Source organism: Lachancea lanzarotensis, scaffold LALA0S06 (genome assembly GCF_000938715.1).
Source record: "Lachancea lanzarotensis genome assembly LALA0, scaffold LALA0S06, whole genome shotgun sequence".
Taxonomy (NCBI): Eukaryota; Fungi; Ascomycota; class Saccharomycetes; order Saccharomycetales; family Saccharomycetaceae; genus Lachancea; species Lachancea lanzarotensis.
The window spans coordinates 258,263-276,417 of record NW_019212884.1 but is presented as its reverse complement, the minus strand read 5'-3'; the positions used below and the strand labels follow the sequence as shown (position 1 = coordinate 276,417).

The 18,155-nt window shown below is 44.1% G+C and overlaps 10 protein-coding genes across 10 annotated transcripts; 6 read left to right on the top strand and 4 right to left on the bottom strand.

The window, feature by feature from the left end:
* Positions 1–34: 34 nt before the first annotated feature.
* On the bottom strand, positions 35–1,261 carry TYS1 (LALA0S06e03092g1_1; the record flags this gene model as incomplete). Its single annotated transcript, XM_022771814.1, has 1 exon — positions 35–1,261. One exon carries the CDS (start codon positions 1,259–1,261, stop codon positions 35–37), a length of 1,227 nt encoding a protein of 408 aa, XP_022628980.1.
* Positions 1,262–2,845: 1,584 nt separating this feature from the next.
* Positions 2,846–4,894, top strand: TFG1 (LALA0S06e03070g1_1; the record flags this gene model as incomplete). The annotated part of the gene is made up of 1 exon (XM_022771813.1): positions 2,846–4,894. One exon carries the CDS (start codon positions 2,846–2,848, stop codon positions 4,892–4,894), a length of 2,049 nt encoding a protein of 682 aa, XP_022628979.1.
* Positions 4,895–4,997: 103 nt separating this feature from the next.
* HGH1 (LALA0S06e03048g1_1) lies at positions 4,998–6,146 on the bottom strand (the record flags this gene model as incomplete). Its single annotated transcript, XM_022771812.1, has 1 exon — positions 4,998–6,146. The coding sequence occupies one exon, from the start codon at positions 6,144–6,146 to the stop codon at positions 4,998–5,000; it is 1,149 nt and encodes a 382-aa protein (XP_022628978.1).
* Positions 6,147–6,477: 331 nt separating this feature from the next.
* On the top strand, positions 6,478–6,801 carry EMC6 (LALA0S06e03026g1_1; the record flags this gene model as incomplete). The annotated part of the gene is made up of 1 exon (XM_022771811.1): positions 6,478–6,801. The coding sequence occupies one exon, from the start codon at positions 6,478–6,480 to the stop codon at positions 6,799–6,801; it is 324 nt and encodes a 107-aa protein (XP_022628977.1).
* A 231-nt stretch (positions 6,802–7,032) lies between these two features.
* On the bottom strand, positions 7,033–9,318 carry PUF3 (LALA0S06e03004g1_1; the record flags this gene model as incomplete). Its single annotated transcript, XM_022771809.1, has 1 exon — positions 7,033–9,318. The coding sequence occupies one exon, from the start codon at positions 9,316–9,318 to the stop codon at positions 7,033–7,035; it is 2,286 nt and encodes a 761-aa protein (XP_022628976.1).
* Positions 9,319–11,045: 1,727 nt separating this feature from the next.
* Positions 11,046–13,085, top strand: IZH3 (LALA0S06e02982g1_1; the record flags this gene model as incomplete). Its single annotated transcript, XM_022771808.1, has 1 exon — positions 11,046–13,085. One exon carries the CDS (start codon positions 11,046–11,048, stop codon positions 13,083–13,085), a length of 2,040 nt encoding a protein of 679 aa, XP_022628975.1.
* A 360-nt stretch (positions 13,086–13,445) lies between these two features.
* Positions 13,446–14,174, top strand: SDO1 (LALA0S06e02960g1_1; the record flags this gene model as incomplete). Its single annotated transcript, XM_022771807.1, has 1 exon — positions 13,446–14,174. One exon carries the CDS (start codon positions 13,446–13,448, stop codon positions 14,172–14,174), a length of 729 nt encoding a protein of 242 aa, XP_022628974.1.
* Positions 14,175–14,252: 78 nt separating this feature from the next.
* Positions 14,253–14,795, bottom strand: IRC25 (LALA0S06e02938g1_1; the record flags this gene model as incomplete). The annotated part of the gene is made up of 1 exon (XM_022771806.1): positions 14,253–14,795. One exon carries the CDS (start codon positions 14,793–14,795, stop codon positions 14,253–14,255), a length of 543 nt encoding a protein of 180 aa, XP_022628973.1.
* A 168-nt stretch (positions 14,796–14,963) lies between these two features.
* Positions 14,964–16,481, top strand: LALA0_S06e02916g (LALA0S06e02916g1_1; the record flags this gene model as incomplete). The annotated part of the gene is made up of 1 exon (XM_022771805.1): positions 14,964–16,481. The coding sequence occupies one exon, from the start codon at positions 14,964–14,966 to the stop codon at positions 16,479–16,481; it is 1,518 nt and encodes a 505-aa protein (XP_022628972.1).
* A 163-nt stretch (positions 16,482–16,644) lies between these two features.
* On the top strand, positions 16,645–18,078 carry SOF1 (LALA0S06e02894g1_1; the record flags this gene model as incomplete). The annotated part of the gene is made up of 1 exon (XM_022771804.1): positions 16,645–18,078. The coding sequence occupies one exon, from the start codon at positions 16,645–16,647 to the stop codon at positions 18,076–18,078; it is 1,434 nt and encodes a 477-aa protein (XP_022628971.1).
* Positions 18,079–18,155: the final 77 nt, after the last annotated feature.

The window sequence follows — 18,155 nt, the reverse complement described above, 5'->3', positions numbered from 1 at the left end:
GAACAGGTTGAGAAGACCAGCCGGCATAAGACACTTAAGCCGAGTCATCCAGGACAGTTTGCTGCAAATTATCAGCAGTTTGTGAAACCCCGTCAGAAACACCATCAGAGGTACTTGGAGCACCTGGATAACGCGAGCCTTTATTCTTTGGCTTTTTCTGTTTCTTTGCCTTTTCAGCGACAGCGACTGGGTACCCTTTCGCTCCGGCTTCTTGAAATTCGAGGTCTTTGACAAAGTCCTCTCTAATAGGAGCTAATAGCATATTGATGACATCGCTTACACCAGTTTTCAAGTCAGGTGGAGCAAGCTTCTCATTCTTGTAATCCTGTACTAGCTCAGCAAAAGATGTGTAGGTGATGGGCCCACCAAATTTATCAGGTCTATTAATGTGAAACTTGAAGTAGTTGGTACCGTATTTCAATTCTTGGATGGGAACAGCAACATACTCAATGAAAGAAAGAAGACCATTGTCTTCAATGACACCTGGTGCGCAGTAAGCGGTATTAATCTTCTTTTTGACTTGCTTTGGCTCTTCTAGAATGTCGATCTTAGAGTTTGGATCAGAAGCCGACATTTTACCACCCTGGCTAAGACCAGGGACCATTGGATTCATCAAATGGGCCCTTTTTTTGTAACCAATGGAAGGAAGGTTTTCCTCGGCCAACACGAAAATCTTACGTTGATCCACACCGCCAAACTGAGCGTCGACATCCAAATGCTCCTCATCCAAAGCCTGCATCAGTGGGTATATCAAACCGCTGAGCAATGGATTGGCAACCTGTTTAACGACATCAGCTCCAGCCCTCTTAGCGTCATTTTGAGACAATCTGTTTGACAGCTTAAAGATATCCATTGTGTAATCAGCAGAAAGTTGATACGAGCTACCAACAACAAAGTTCAGTTTCTCGATGGGAACATTAATGCTGCGAAGCAACGATTTGATAACACATTCGTAGTATTTGGCTCTGTACTGCACCACCTCTAGAGGTGCCTTCATATTGTCCAGAAAAGCGTGCAAGTCCGCTAAAAGTACAGTTACCTCACATCCGGCTTTCAGGAAGTGTGCCAGCTTGGTCACAGGAACAAAGTACCCACAATGAGGACGACCTGTGGGCGCCGTACCCCAGTAGAGCTTCAATGGTCTCTTTTGGACTTCGAGCACATCTTTGATGATTTGAGGATTGAGAACCTCCTGCAAGTTCTTGGTAATCAGCTCGAAAGCCTCCTTTGGATCCACCACTGTTTCTGGTCTGCTTGCCATCTTAAGGTAAGCTTAATGACAAGTCCTGGGGTATTCTGATGTGTTCAACATAACCAAGAAGATGATTCATTGTAGTTCACAGTTCGCCTATTCTAAATGAAACTTTTAAACACTTGGTGCCAATGCGGGATAAAATGATATTGAGGTGACGGTAAAATAATGGAATTTAGCTTGGAAACGGATACTTGGCCTCCAGATGGGACTAATCAGTCTGTGGTAAGCCGTTGTAGAGGGGTTTGGATGCACCTTAGATTAAATTGAAGAATTTGGGGTGTCTTAGAAAATCTGGGAACGTACAGTGCTGGTGATGACCCGTTTGATATTTTCTTTATTTTTTGAAGGTTTCGTTAGAGGTTGTGGAAAAATGGGAATCGACGTCTATTCATGCTTCATATTGCAGGTGCGGCAATGAGCAAGTTTTTTGAGAAAGGGCGCCTTGTCTGGGGCGCCTTGTCTGGACCCCCTTGCTGTGTAGTTAGTCCAATATTACGCTGTAGCGGTAGAATGTATTCCTGCTTTTTTTTGTAAGATTCAGATTCGATGCGATAGATGGTACGGATTTGAGAAATTACGTAGGAATGCTTGCATTTATATCGAGCACTGCGTCACCATCATTCGCCTATTTGCACTGAAAACGAAAAACAAACAAACAAAAGCTTACCAGGGGCGGTTCAAATGGTTAACGTACGCAAATTTATAGGTGCCCTCAAATTTACTGAAAAACCGACTTTTAACAAGGGCTTCACGAAGCTAGCACTTGGTATGTCGTAGCAGTAGAAGACTACGTTCAGAGATGATAATGTCATTTCATCATGGAACACGAGTGCGTCATCACTGTCGAATGGAATGCTCGTTGGGTGTATCGCCGCCGAATTCATCAGTATAACTAGTGAGTAGGTGAAGAATACTCTTGAATCTCTCAAGTTTTGCAACATGAACTTATCCACACCAACCAATTAGCGTCTCGTAAATGAAATCTGATATTGCTGACTATCCAATAGATTTCTCTACAGCACTAGTGCTGCGACGATACCGCGTTATTCAAGCTAGTGTGTGCTTTGGGAGATCCCTCCACCATATTCCTTACACTGTCGTCTCAACACGTGATCACGCCAGTACTGATACAATGCAGGGCCTAGTGGTTAAGGAAATGGTGACACCCAAATTGCATGCTCTAAAAAAACGTCTAAGACCACTTGAAGCAGGTTTACAGCTTTACAATCTCTTTCACTCACCACTCTCATTTTCGTCAATTAAATGTAGCAAGTATTTTTCAAGCCATGACATCAAAACACTTCACCAAAAAAGGTACGCAAGGGTCCAAAAAATGTACATTTGAAATCCAAACCGCCGAATGCACAATCAAAGCCACAGCTTGAAGCGTCTCTTCATTCAAATTATTTCAATTCTTTGGTTAAGTACATATAGGTAATTACACACGAAGGGTCATATAATTTAAATGAAGCAAAGCATCCATCTGCTTCAACCATCGTTAGAAACCGCCTTTCGAGATTGGAAACAGGGCCGATTTTGAGACCACAGAAGCTTATTCTTTCCACTAGCACCGGGAACTAATTTGCTACTATGTCCAATCCCCTCAAGTCTTCTAACAGCGCTTCTCCCTTCATCAAAAGAGAGCAATTGAGAAGAGATTTCTTGAAGTCGAGACTGCGGAAAAATGGGACCCCAAAGCCTTTTGTCAAGAAAGAAGACCCGGACTCATACGACGAACGCACGAGCAGGCTCTTGAATGGTGGGGAAAATGGAAACGGTAGTATTTCGGGTGCTCACCCAGGAATCAAACGGGAAAAGGCAGATCCAAGCCAGTACAACGAGTTTCCGTTAAGAGCAGTTTCTCACGAACATCTTGAGAATATAAGAACCCACATTCTCAAGTTTCAGAGTAAGAAAAAAATCGAGCCGGCAAAGGACTTGCACCTTCCTGTCAGACTGCACCGTAAAGACACAAGAAACCTGCAATTCCAATTGACAAGAGCAGAAATCGTGCAACGGCAGAAAGAAATCGCAGAATACAAACGTAAAGCGGACACTGAAAGAACTAATGGAAACGCGGGACCCAGTGGTACAGGAACGAACACTCCAGCACCCACAGATTCGGGAGCTGTCACTTCTGCTGCCCCTTCAACTGCAGCAGCATCGCAAACGGACACACCGGTTGGAACACCGGCTCAAACGCCTGTGCAGACGGAGGCTAAAGAGGAAGCAAATTCTATGGACATAACGGAAGGTAGCAGTCAAGCCGAAAACTCGAAAAAGACGCCCGCGCCGCCTGTCACAAGGCTGGAAGATGCTGGAGTAGCAGATGATCCAACCAAAGTTGGAAGAGTGAAGTATGACGGAAAAGAAACGCCAGTAATGGCCGATGGCAAAGAAGATCCGTTTGCAGACGTAGCTCCCGACGGTGGTGGTCGTTTCAAAAGGGGAAACGTCAAAAGAAAGACAAGGTCCTTGAAACTGCTGGATGAGAACGCCAAACGGTTGAGATTTGAAGAATTTTACCCGTGGGTCTTGGAAGATTTTGATGGTCTTAACACATGGGTGGGATCATACGAAGCGGGGAATTCGGACTCTTATGTTCTTCTCAGCGTCGAGAACGATGGAAGTTTTACAATGATCCCAGCTGACAAAGTGTACAAGTTCACCGCTAGAAACAAATATGCTACGCTAACTATTGATGAAGCTGAAAAACGCATGGAGAAAAATGGGAAAGGCATCCCACGTTGGCTCATGAAGCATTTGGACGATATTGGAACGACCACTACGAGATATGATAGAACACAGAGAAGGCTACGAGCAGTAGATGCTCGTCAAGGGGGCGAAGACGATAGGGATGATAATTCGGAAGTAGAACTAGATTTTGATGAAGAGTTTGCAGACGACGAAGAGGCTCCAATTATTGATGGAGATGAAAAGGAAAACAAAGAGTCCGAGCAAAGAATCAAAAAAGAGATGCTGCAAGCCAATGCTATGGGATTACGAGACGAAGATCAAGATGAAGTTGATGATCTTTTCGGGGAGAAAAAGATTGACGATGAAGGTGAAAGAACTATGAAAGCCCTTCAAAAATCGGACATGGCTGCACTGTACGAATCAGATGATGAGTCGAAGCTAAACCCTTACTTGTCTGAATCGGAGGCTGACCCAGAAGAAGAAAAGGAGAAAGAGGAAGATCAAGACAACGGGAAGTCCAGCAGGAAGAACTCACCAAGAAAGAAGTCACCGAGAAGCTCCCTTCTGGGTCCTCGCATACACGTTAAAAGCATCAAAAATTTCCAGGTAGTACTCAAGGCTGAAAAGTCTGTTTTGAAGAGTTTTCCTGAAGGAATTTGGAATCCTCACATCAAATCTGAACGCTCTAGTGCCCCAGTTGGCGATGTCTCTTCACCTGTTGTGAAAGTGGAGGGGAGCGTCGAAGATCCAGACTTCTTGACAGAAAAGGACATTATCAATGTTGTATCGGGCCGCAAAATGAATCTGAAGCAGTTGATCAAAGAGCTAAAGGAAAAAGTAGCAAGACATCCTTCCAACAAAGAAAGAATGAAGCACTTGGTAAAAAAGCTCGTCAAGCTTAAAGACGGATACCTAGAGCTGACAACAGCGGAATCTGGTTAGCAAATTGCGATTTACTGCATCAGCGTTGTATGGCCCAATTTTTTTTGACCAGTATGTTGCAAGATTTTTTGTAGTGTATAATAATGATAGTAAGTTCTTCTACTTATGCAACCTCTACAATTGCGTCATCGTCATCTTCATCCTCGCTTTCTTTGTCTTCGTCCTCTTCAGCATCTTCTGCGTTTTTAGCGGGCAGTTCTTCGACTTGATCATTCCCAATTTCGCCCCTCATGAGCATGTTGACGACACGATCGCAGAGCTCGCTAATTTCATTATTGTCGACGTTTTTTTCGAGTTCTCTAATAAGAGGATAAACCGATTTCTCTCTGAGGTAAGCTCTGCCACTCTTGGTGGTACACAACAGCAAAATACTCTCCAAATGAACACATATAATTTCAGGTACAGGGTCTCTTTTTTTGTCCTCCGGAAGAAGTTGTAGCTCATCCGGTAGCTTGAACATATCCTCGTCATCTATTTCGGAGTCCTTCGCGCTAGAAATCGGTAAAAGGATGTACGGTAGCAAGTTAATATTTTCGTTCGTTAACAATTCTTCATGCTTTTCAGAATCGAAAAGAGAGTTTTTGATTGTGGAGGCTACACCCTCACGTCTGGTTTTTGAGTCAAACTTTTCGGTAAATACCAGAAGCTTTGATACAGGTACAACGCCGTCGTAGTCTTGTTTCTGGATAAAATATTCTCTTCCCACACGGAATCTCGAGATATCCGCGAAAAAGTACGCCAAATAGTCATAATTCGCAAACTTGTTCAATGATCTGTCGGGACCTTTCACAAAACAGTCCATTAGACAGTCCATGACCATGCCACTCTTGAAAACGTTTGTGTCTAAGCCGGCTTCACCTGCATTTTTTTTGCCCAAACTAAATATACGGGTTATGCATTCTTCCTTGGCCAGGTTAGTTAGCAGGATACACATAATATCAGCACTTGAATTGTTCAGGTCACAGATTTTCCACGTCAAGAACTCGACAAAATCGCCATCATCCGCAATCAATCGTCTCATCGTTGGATCATCGCACAAGTTCGCCAAAATAGTAACAGACTGCTGAACCAGAAGTCTTGAATTTTCCCTCGCCAGTTCTTTCAGGTCCTTAATCGCCCTGTAATTGTCGTATTTGAAAATTGCAGCGTTGGCACCGGTGCTGAATCCCACCACATTATCCAGGGCTATTTGTCTCACAGCTGGCTGTGCAGAGTGTAAAAAAGACACCAATTCTTCCAGTTGAGTAGGCATTTCTTCTGGAGTTTTCAACAGAGCTTAAAGTGTTTCCAAGCTTGTTCCACTGAATTGACCTAAAATCGAACTTCGCTGACCAAATTTTTTTTCACGCTCAGCTCATCGCTTAAGTAATTAAAGTTACAGTAATCGATGTGATGATAATCGTTGATATATATACCTTCAAAAGTTCACCATCGACAAGAGTTCGACCATTGAACTCGAGATAAACGACGATTGTCAATTCAGATTTTCTTGATAATCAGTTTCGTCAGTTTAGCTAACTTCTAGTGTACCTTTCATCTAATTTACTGCTTTTCAAACCTAGTCTCAAGTTCGCTATTACAGGATGGGATCACAGGAATACTACGCAGATGTCAAAGCACAGGAAAGCATACAGTTGAACAAGAAAATTCTTATGTATATTCAAGATGGAACTTCGTTGGGGTTCGGATGTGGAGCAGGCATACTACAATTAGAAGGTTTACGCGGATTTGGATTTTTTGCAGCCTCTTATTTGGCAGTGATAGGCATTTTCGTGGGATGGTTCTGCAAGTTTAAACCTGCAAAATATTACCAAAGCCCGATCCAAGAGATCCTAGTGGATTCACTGTTTAGGGAGCTTGCTGGATTCGTGATGGCCTGGACATTCGTCCACGCATTGGTCGGGTAGATCGATACCACGGCACGTGTAACGACTAAGATCTCCGCCTGGTCGCGAGAGATGTGCAAGTGTCTAAGGACCACGATGACGACAAAAACAAAAGCTCTCAGTAGCTCGGAGTGTTCTGCCGATATGTATCTATCGAATATTCTTTAAATGCTGAAATGGTTATAGACAAGAATGGATTGGAAATTATACATATATATACAAAATTTTGGGCACACACAGCAGGAGCCTTCTTTACACTTGCACATTCTGGATAATAGAAGCGAGTTTCTCGACGGAAGCGAGGTGCCGGTTGCCCAGAGCGTTTGCCTTGTTGAGCGTATCTAGATAAGCCCGAATGGCCATAACCGCAAGCTTCTTATCCGAGCCCTGGGTTACGCCCACGAGCTTCTGCACCACGTAGTTGGCATACTGGTCGCGCATCATGAGTATTAAGGGTGCATTATCTTCTAAATGGGTAGCGTGCTCTTCGTCCCTAGGTAAAACTTGATCCAAAAACTGCTTCTTCTGAGTAGCGGAACCGAAAAGCATTGTCTTCTCCACAACGTTTGAGGCAAACTTGTGTTTCGAGTACTCCACGACATTTTTGGAAACAGCATCAACGATAGACTGCTTTGTTTTCCCAATATGTGTGTTTTGGTCGGCGGAGCCATGTTGTAATACGTGTTGTATGACGTAGTTGCCGTACTGATCTTGTATCAGAAAAGGAATAAATGCATCAAGGTCATTCAAGATTAAGTCTTGGTCTTCCGCTGAGCCGTATTCCAAAAGCCTTTGAACAACTCGACATCCGTAAGAATGCGTTGACAGATGATAGATCTGCCCCTGCAAGCTGTCTAAAATGAAAGTCAGCTTCGTCATCGGAATCCTCTCAACGGCCTTTTGAATGACATGATTACCATTTTGATCCTTGATCATAAGCAGAACACAGCCAGACAACTCATTGACCAATGCGACTTTTTGGTCTTCCTCTATGCACTCTAACGCTCTTTGGATTACGCGACAGGCATACATTTGTTGAGACAGTTTTTGCATCTTACCCGTGAATTTCTCGAAAAGAACATCTCTTTGGGTTTTGAGTCCGTACTCAAAATACTTTTGAATGACATAGTTCCCAAAGACGTCGTCAGCAAGTGTTATTGCGTCGTCTCTAATCTCATTGAAGATGACCTCCTTCTCGATGTCTGTGGCTTTCACGAGCTCTTGTTGAATAAATCTAGAACCGTGCTGATCTTTGCAAAACTCTAGCGCAGAGCCATAGATGTCCGGTAGTTTGTAGGTCTTTTTATCTGGGGAGCTGTTCCTGAATTCCTCTAAAAGTGGAGATCTGATAATATTGTTTTTACCTTTGCCTCGAGGCCCCGGATGCGGGGAACTAGTTGACGGGTTTGGAGTTGGAGAGAAGCTCTGCGATCCAGGACTTCCATTCGTCGACTTCTGGTTTCTGTTATTGTACAGGTAAGGATTTCCCTGGGACTTGGCTTGGTCAGTCTTCGAGGATGGCCTCATTGGGTTTGGTGACGACGGGAATGATTCGGGCGCCGGAGGACCTACTACAGAAGGGAAAAACATGTACGAATTTCCAGGAAACATGTAAGGTGGGTACTGCGCTCCTATTGATGGGTTTTTGTTATTGTTATCTGCTGGACCTGGTATGGAAGCATCGCCATTTGGAGATGAAGCGACCGGTGGTACCATTGTATTTGGCATTTTCCAGTAGTTGGGATATGGAGGGATACCATAGGGAGTTCCAATCGGAGCTCCAATCGGATTGCCAAACATATCCATGGGAGGTGCCTGGAAATGAGGCTCACCCATAGAAGCGGAGGGGCCCTGCGGTCTAAACACGGGAGCCTCGGCAACTTTCCATATATTGCGATAGTTGAGCTTTGACTGTTCAGATTCCACCTGGAGATTTTCGCTGAGGGACTCAAGAGCGTCCGATGAATCTGAAAGCCTTCTGCCTTCTGCAGTTGTTGCTGCAAAAGTCGAATTGCTTGTTGCTCTGGAAAGCGACTCCATGGCATTGAAACTTTCTCTGCGAGAACCTCTGCCTGAGGAAGCTCCCAAGTTGGATTCCACTTCGCGTGTACCTTCCGCAAGACTGCGACCAAAACGCTCAAAAAATCCACCTTGTGTGGGTTGCTGGTGTGATGAGGTACCACCAGCAAGACTGACAGAGTAGTTTCCCAGTTTAGCTAGTCGGTTTTTGACACCGGAGGGACCAGTCCCCAATGCGACATCCCCTACAGAAAGCGTTGTACGCTTTATAGTGGGAGACTGTTGACCACGAAAAAAAGATTCAGACTCGATATCACTGCTATGGTTGCTGTGAAGCGAGCCACGGCGAAAACTGCCCAGTTGGCCGTGTTGTTGATGTGCCGACAAATTTGATAGTGCTGATAGCGACGAAACGATCGATGCTAATTCCGAGTCCATATTGGGGCCCTGGCCGTTTCCAGAGCCCGCGGTGCCCTCTTGGGCCATCCACAATTCCCACTGGTTGTCGGTAGCCGACATGGAATGCGCTAGGAACGGTTAGGATTGCCTTAAAAAACCTGCTGCTAGGGTTCTTTCCCTTTTCAGTCTAGTGACGAAGTCCTAATTTAGAGAGATAGAAATGTTTCTTGAATCCCGGGCTCTGTTTCGCTAGGTCTTTGAAGCGCTGAAAGATAGCAGTCTGTAAACCTGACAACTAGGTCTACAAAGAGCTTCGAGACTGCCCAGTATAGTCAAGAGCCGTCGTTATTGTTGGCCAAAAACATGATTTGGCTTTTCGGATGTCATTTTGGTGATTCTGAGATTATATATTGGGCGACAGGGCGTGAGAGTTTGGGTTGTCGTGTATAGCGATGTGTAAAAAGCTCGAGGCCACAGAGAAGATGTCAGCGTCACAATATACAATCCCAATGTCAAATGTTGATGAAGGTCCATAAGTGAGCGATGCACATCAAAAAGGTATTCAATGAGCGCAACCCCGTTTACAAAATGAATAGAGAAATGAGGTTTATCTGATCATCATTTTATACGATTATATTTTCTTAGTGCTTGGTTGGAATCCATGAAGTACGTCATCTAAAAGGACCGGACTCGTGTCGTTGAGATATTGGCAATCTTTCATGCTGGTATCTTTCATGCTGGGCTCTCTCTCTCCCCCCTCCCCCCTCAGTCTCTCTCAGCTAGCAGATATCATCCAAAACTACGACAACAATTGGGTAGAGCAATACCATTTATAACACCTATTCAAGTTACTCATTTGTGATATCACTCCCGCTATTAATGAGCTGTTTTAAACTTGCTTGTACCTGTGAGACTCTGAGCGAGTCCCGGCGGTGTTTTGGTACGATGACCGTTTTCAACACCTTTGATAATGATAATGTCATCCATTTTGGTGGTGGACAGATTTATGGCAGTGTCAGTGGATTAAGGTGCGTCGTGAACTCTCCTTGAGCAATTGCAGAGGAAACCGAGCAATGGGTACTGAGGACGGCTCGATAATGTGAACATGTCGTTCGGAGACGTCAAGTACTTCCACGTTTTCGAGCGTACTCTCGAGACACCAGAGGAGCGGTGATCGTTTTGTACCGCTGTGTCGTCGTCGTCGTCTCTGAGGCCGAAATTCTGGATCGCATGGTAGCGTAACGGTCGATGCTCTCAGCCTTCCAGTTCTCTACCTTCGTTCGAATCCTCCCCCGCGTCTTTTCATGTTTAAGGATTTTTCTTCATTTTCTTTTNCTGTTTTAAGGTTTTTTTTTTTTTTTTTTTTTTTTTTTTTTTTACTTTTTCGTTATCGTGTGACGAACGAATAAAATGAACAATCGAAGTTCGTTAAATTTCAACTCTCGAATTTCGAAAACCTTGAAAGACTCGATAGACTCGGAAAAGTCAAGTTTCTACTCGTACAGCACCTTCCCACGCTCCCTATTCATCCAACACCATCCAAACTACGATTTCTAAACCGTAACCGTTTGCTTCCAACTCTCAAATCTGTTTTGTACGGTTTTCAACAAACACCAGTGGAACGATTGGGTTTTTGACATATATAACCCCGCAAGTGTGCTTGCTCGAAGATAAATTTCCGGATAGATAAAAAAAGATCGATTTTTTTGGGTAGGAACGAGGTCACAGTCGGACACTATACCAGCAACACTGAAAACGGTAACTATTCGAGGTTGTGCGTTTTTTTCAAATTTCCAAGACTATTTCAATTTCAGCACAGCTTTGATTTTTCGTTTCACCTGTCAACAATGGCTACTACCACTACCAACATCAACGCTACAGGACCACCAGACTCGCAACTCAATCATGCAGTTATGAATCGACTTGACAAATTTCTCAACTCTGTCGATACTAAACTAGAACGGCTAGAGGCCCTGCTTCCCGGCAACTGTGGAGCACATTCCTCCGCATGGCTCACCAAGGCAGATATCCAAAATTCATCCGGCTTCGCGGTATCGACGTCGACATCGTCGTCGGGGTCTTCGTCGGGCAGACCTCAGCGTCTGCACCGGCTAAAAAGCCGCGGGAAACAAATCGTCAAATGGAGCAAGTCTCAGGCTGCTCTTGTGCCCAACTACGCCCTGCGCAAAATTTCTTCACAGTCTTCCAGCAACCTGGCGGTAGGCCCATCAGCTCAAGACCTTGACGGAGAGACAGGCACAATCTTGCAGCTCTACAGATTTCTCAAAAACACGGTGGAGGAGTTCGGCACCGAACCAGCCACTCGTAACCATCATAATGCTACTGCTGCTACTGCTGCTGCTGCTGCTGCTTCTACTAGTACGCCGGCTTCCGTCTCAGCTGTTCACTCAGTGTCTGACATCGATACCTCCCGTGTTGGCTTACAACGGAAAGAAGACACTCCGTTTGGGTCAGATTCTGATATGATCACCATGATCGATTCCCCAACTTCCCAGCAAGCCTCTAACGTCAAGCGTTTCAAAGAGATCTGGGATAACCATTTCCCAGGCTCCGCTGGCGGCACGGGAAATTCAACAGGTGCTCTCTTTAACTCATCGGCTGCCACTCTCGTGTCTTCTTCTTCCTCATCTGACGACATTCCACTCCTGCGGCCCGATGTTGCTTCATCTGCATCATCTGTGAAAGGCAGCGAAGGCAATAATATTAGCTGGTCTATATCGTCGTCGCCATCCACAGAGGAGCTTCTGCATCATCTGGAACTATTAGATCAGAGAATCGATGGGCTCATTGACGACCCCAAGTCCGTCGCAACGTCTATCAAGTTTCATAACTACGCACATGCCCTGCACAATGGTATGAAACGCCATCTACATTACTACGAACTTCCTTTCCCCTGGAGGGAAAACAGGTTTATTATTCATGGATACCGGTTTCATGACTCTTACGTCAAGTCCTTGTTATCTATTTTCAACTGGTATGGCTGGCACAACGAAACAGTCAACATTTGGACCCATCTATGCGGTGCCATTTACTTTGCATTCATACTTTTTAAAGAGTTCCCTAGAACGGCTATCTACGGATCTGACTTAGTTCCGACTGCAGCCAAATGGGCCGCTTTTGCTTTCCTGTTCGCTGGGTTGGAATGCTTTGTGTTCTCCGTCATATGGCATACGTTCAATGGTATCTGCCACTTAAATTCCAGATCCAATTGTGCCTGTGTCGATTACACAGGCATAACAGTGCTGGTAACTGCATCGATTCTCACCACTGAGTTTGTCACACTTTCCGGTGATTCCAGCTCGCCCTACACATGGTCTTTGCTCTTTTATGCGACTGTCACAACTGGTCTTGGTGCTTTTGGCTTTTTTATGAACTGGTCGCCAAGATTTGACAGGCCAGAGTCTCGACCCTTAAGAATCGCTTTTTACCTCCTGCTAGCGAGTTTTGGGATCATATCTCATGTGCACTCGAGCTTTTTTAATCAAACTTCCAACGCTGCAGAATTGATCAAACCAGTGCTCAGCAAATCACTTTGCTGGTACCTCATTGGTGTTGTGTTTTATGGGACTTTCGTGCCCGAGCGTTGGAGGACTGACGTGCAATTGCCGGATAATATTCCATCAGAAGAGGAGCTCTCAAAAGATCTCAATATTATCACAAAAGACAGGCATCTCCATTTCCTTGTTGAGCCAGTTTCTCGTTGCGAACACCAGCACGAAAACGACAAAAAAAGCTTCTGGACACTTTGGTGGGTAGATTATTTCTGCTGTTCTCATACTTTATGGCATGTTTTCGTGCTGTTGGGAGTCTTTGGGCATTACAAAGCTATGCTCGAAATGTTCGAGAAGAGATGGCTGACAGCTTAAGTGAGCGAGGCGCAGAGGCGAGTATTACACTAATTCAAACGACGGCGTTTGACATCACTTTCATAATTCGAACTTACTTTTATTACATACAACTTCACATTTAAATACCGGCGTAAAGATCTCACTATTCAACGGAGACTAAAATCTCTTTCAAAGGCCAGCACGACCGTCATAGCAAAGCTAAGTTGGACGCTCCAAAATGCTAGTCATCTGCCCATCTAAAGTACCTCGCTGTATACGTTTGGGTCGCACGAACACTGAAAAGTATGGAACTGATCAGAATACGTGAAAAACTAGTGCTGTGCTCATCGCTTAATCTTCGGACCAAAATCAAAACGGAAAACATCGAACTCGAGCTCTATGATTAATCAACCTTCCGGTCAAATCAAACTAACGAACGTTTCTATTGTAAAACTGAAAAAAGGGAAAAAGAAGTTTGAGATTGCCTGCTACCAGAATAAAGTTCATGATTTCAGAAAGGGCATCGAGACGGATCTGGACGAGGTTTTACAAATCCATCAAGTATTTATAAACGTCTCCAAAGGTCTTGTTGCATCGAAAGATGATTTAGCTAGTTCTTTTGATTCCACAGATGTTGACACTATCATCAAAGAGATCCTCACCCGAGGAGAGATGCCTTTGTCAGACAAGGAAAGGCAGCTGATGATGAACAAAATCAACAACGAAATGCTGACCATTATCAGTGCAAAGTGCATCAACCCCAAGTCAAAAAAAAGGTACCCTCCCTCGATGATCCATAAGGCCCTGATGGAGCTTAAATTTAGAGTTGTGATAAATAAACCTCCCAAGACACAAGCACTGGAGGCAATCAAAGTGTTGACCGCCAGTCAAATTATCCCCATTGCTAGAGCAAGGATGAGAATCAAGGTAGACATGGACAAAATTGGTAATGAAGAAGTTATTGACAAATTGTCGAATCTCATGAAGGCTGCTGAAGCAAATGAGACAGAAACGACATGGTCGTGCAATGCGCTCATAGATCCTGTCGCATACCGCGTCATTGTCGATCTATGTAACGGTAAGGGAATGCTGCAAGTTTTAGATTTGGCTGTCATTGACAGCAAATAACGCGCAGTGAGAAATGCAGGATGTGTGTAATGCATAACTAGGTGGTTTAAAGTGGCTTGTGACCATAACTGGAAAATTTCAAGTGTACATGCTTCTGATGGCCTGCAGTATGTGCAGGAGTATCCGAAAGTCGTTATCCGTTGAGCTCTTCCTGAAGAACTTGCCACTCAGCGAAATGACAAAGTCTCGAGTCGGAGCTACATCTCGTAGTTTGTCTGCATTGGAGGGAAAGATAACTTTATAGTATAGTTCTGCAATCTGAGAGCACACTATTGGTAGCTTCATATCATTCGAATCACCTAATCTCGTCGAAATTTGAAAATTGGACAAATAGTCCTCTGCAAGTGTAAAACTATCATCGTCATTGTCAAATTCGTAGTTTTTATTTTCTTCTTTTTGTTGAGAGCTATTTTGAAAAACTTCGTCGTAAAGTTTGGTCGCCTCGAAACTGCTGGCAGGTAAACCCCTCGACGTGACCTCGAGGCATTGATCGAGTTCACCATTAAACCTTATCTGAACGAGCACTTTGTTATTGAAATGGACGGCTGATGTTTCTAATACACAGTTCGAACCCAACTGTAAATCATCAGGTATATACGTTCTATAGTCAGCCGCAAACATATCCAATTGCTGTGTAGTTAACCTCTCGTCAGCTCACTGGTTCTATCTGTTGGTATTTTTTGACAAACTGTCATTATTATTATTGAAAAATATCAATAGCTGGCTCATCGCGACATTTCAACCTGAAAGTATAATGTTCAGGGAACGCTGAGAAGTGGTGAAGCCTCGATGGTCCTAGATATCATATATGCTTTGACATCCGCAGTTATAACGACGTGTTTTCTGACAGTCCTTTTCGTGTTTTCACTATGGCATAATCTAGTCGCAGCGCATTTCAAGCCCAGGGATCCGCGCGACACTCGGAGCTCAAGTACTGGTATCAAGCCCGGAAAACGAACAAGAAATTCATCTGCTGCTTCAGGAACTCCTTTGGCACTCGACACTGACCATTTGAACAACATAAATTTTGATCATCTTATTTCCAGTCCGCAGACAAATGTAGAGCAATCCGAAGACGGTCAGTGGGATCGGAACAAACAGGAGAATCCATTTGGGGACCTACTTTACGCTGAAGATACGAAGCTAGTGCCTGATCTGAAACATTATTACTCACAATATGGCATTTTAGTCGAGGAATATGAGGTAGAGACGGAGGATGGATTTATCTTGGAACTTTGGCATTTCACGCCTGCAGATACAAAACGTGTTTCTGGCAGCAAAAAGCATCCAATGCTTTTGCTTCACGGTCTCTTGCAAAGTTCTGGGTCGTTTGCGTCAGCAGGGCGGAAATCTCTAGCCTATTTTTTTTATGAATCAGGCTTCGATGTCTGGTTGGGAAACAACAGGTGCGGATTCAAACCCAAGTGGAATAGAAATAAGGTGAGGAATGATTCGAAGTGGAATTGGGACATGAGGGACATGGTGAAATATGACTTGCGCGCTCTAGTCACTGCTGTACTAGAAAAAACAGTCAAGTCGAAGCTGACGCTTGTGGCACATTCTCAAGGCACCACCCAGGGACTCATGGGTCTCGCAAACGGCGAGACAATATACGAAGATGACTTCCGACTCGTTGACAAAGTGGAGAACTTTGTCGCTTTGGCTCCGGCTATGTATCCTGGACCATTGTTGCAGGAAAGATTGTTTGTAAGGTTCATGTCCAGGTTTATTGCCTCGCCGGTATTTTTCGGAAAGCGATCTTTCATGCCGCAGATGATGATGATGCGGTCGCTTATGGTTGGAACCAAGCTGTTTTCGTTCCTATCTTACGTTATGTTTAACTATCTGTTCGATTGGAACGACACGCTGTGGGACAAGTCTTTAAGAAACCGTCACTTTTTGTTCTCCCCAGTCAACATCTCGGTTAAATTGATGGAGTGGTGGCTGAGCCAAGACATTCGAAAGAAAACATTTAAAACTTACGGCAACGACATTTTTCCAGATGCCATGACATGGTTTCCAATTGAGGGCGAATTTTCCAGACAAAAAATTCCTTGTCACACTAACAGTAAAGTGAGCTCCGCAGACCAGTATCCTTATATCCTCCTGTTTGTCCCCAAGCAAGACCGATTGGTAGACGGCGAACGTCTCATCAATCACTTTGCCGATTACGAACCACAAGAGCTCTACAAATGCTGGTATATTGACGAATACTCACATCTCGATGTTCTGTGGGCCCATGATGTGATAGATCGAATTGGAAGGCCTGTGTTGGATAACATTCGTGTCGCTGACGATGCGATGTGATCATGTGTCACTTTTTTCCAATCTGTCTTCTTTCTCATATTTCGTGATGGTGAAAAATTTCAGCTCATCGCGCTCATCTAGCTCATCGGCAAGAGGTGAGTAGATAAATGGAAGAGGACAGTGTATCATCAACTGAGTGCACATCCACTACACTTCATTTGAAATGAAGATCAAAACTATTAGTAGGAGTTCCGACGACTATGTGCCCGTAAAAAGTACTCAAGAGTCTCAGCTTCCTCGCAATCTGGATCCTGCGTTGCATCCATTTGAGAGAGCTCGTGAATATACTAAGGCTCTTAACGCCACAAAGATGGAGCGTATGTTCGCAAAGCCGTTTGTTGGCCAACTAGGCTATGGCCATAGAGATGGTGTTTACACAATTGCCAAAAATTACAACGTCCTGAACAAGCTGGCAACAGCGTCTGCAGACGGTGTGGTGAAATACTGGAACATGTCCACGAGAGAAGAGGTGTGCTCCTTCAAAGCGCACTATGGACTGGTACATGGCTTGTGTGTCACTCCCGAGCAGTTTTCGCCTAACAAAAATGAGAACTACATGTTGTCTTGTGGTGATGATAGGACAGTTAAGTTGTGGTCGGTCAATACAGACGATTTTTCATCAGTAAAGAATGAAGATGAGCTAGTTAGCTCTGGAAGCGGAATTAAAAAGACGTTTCATGGTGATCATGCATTTTTGGGTATAGATCACCACAGATCGAAGCCCCATTTTGTCACGGGTGGCGCTCAAATCAATCTGTGGGACGTCAACAGATCGAGACCGTCTTCGAACTTATCTTGGGGTGCCGACAACGTTTCAACTGTTAAATTTAACCAGAATGAAACTGACATACTTGCAAGCGCAGGCAGTGATAATTCGGTGGTCCTTTACGATCTAAGGACCAATTCCCCTACTCAAAAGTTTGTCCAGAAAATGAGAACAAACGCAATTTGTTGGAATCCTATGGAAGCATACAATTTTGTTGTAGCAAATGAAGACCACAATGCCTACTACTACGATATGCGGAACCTGTCTCGCGCACTACACGTCTTCAAGGATCATGTTAGTGCTGTCATGGATGTTGACTTTTCTCCCACGGGAGATGAAGTAGTAACTGGCTCTTACGATAAGACGATAAGAATATACCAAGTCAAGCATGGGCATTCCAGAGAGATCTATCATACAAAAAGAATGCAGCATGTGTTCCAAGTCAAATATACAATGGACAGCAACTACATCGTTAGCGGTTCTGACGATGGTAACGTAAGGTTATGGAGAGCTAAGGCATGGGATAGATCATCAGTCAAGTCAACTCGTGAGAAGAACAAATTAGAATACGATGAAAAGCTGAAGGAAAGATACAAGAATTTGCCTGAAATTAAGCGCATCAGCAGACACAGACATGTCCCTAAGGTAATAAAAAAAGCAGGGGAAATCAAGCAGACCGAAATTGATAGTCTCAAGAGAAGAGAGAAGAATGAACGTAGAACTAACAAGGCTATGGAATTTGTTCCAGAGAGAGAAAAGCAGATAGTCGGCTTTGTGCACAAATATAAAAACGAGAAAGATTCGAGGGATGGGTCAAGGCATGATAAGTAGGTATTTAAGCATTAGCAGTTGAAACCGATAGAAAAAAATGGACAACATCTAGTGCAATCATCATGGGACATTCGACC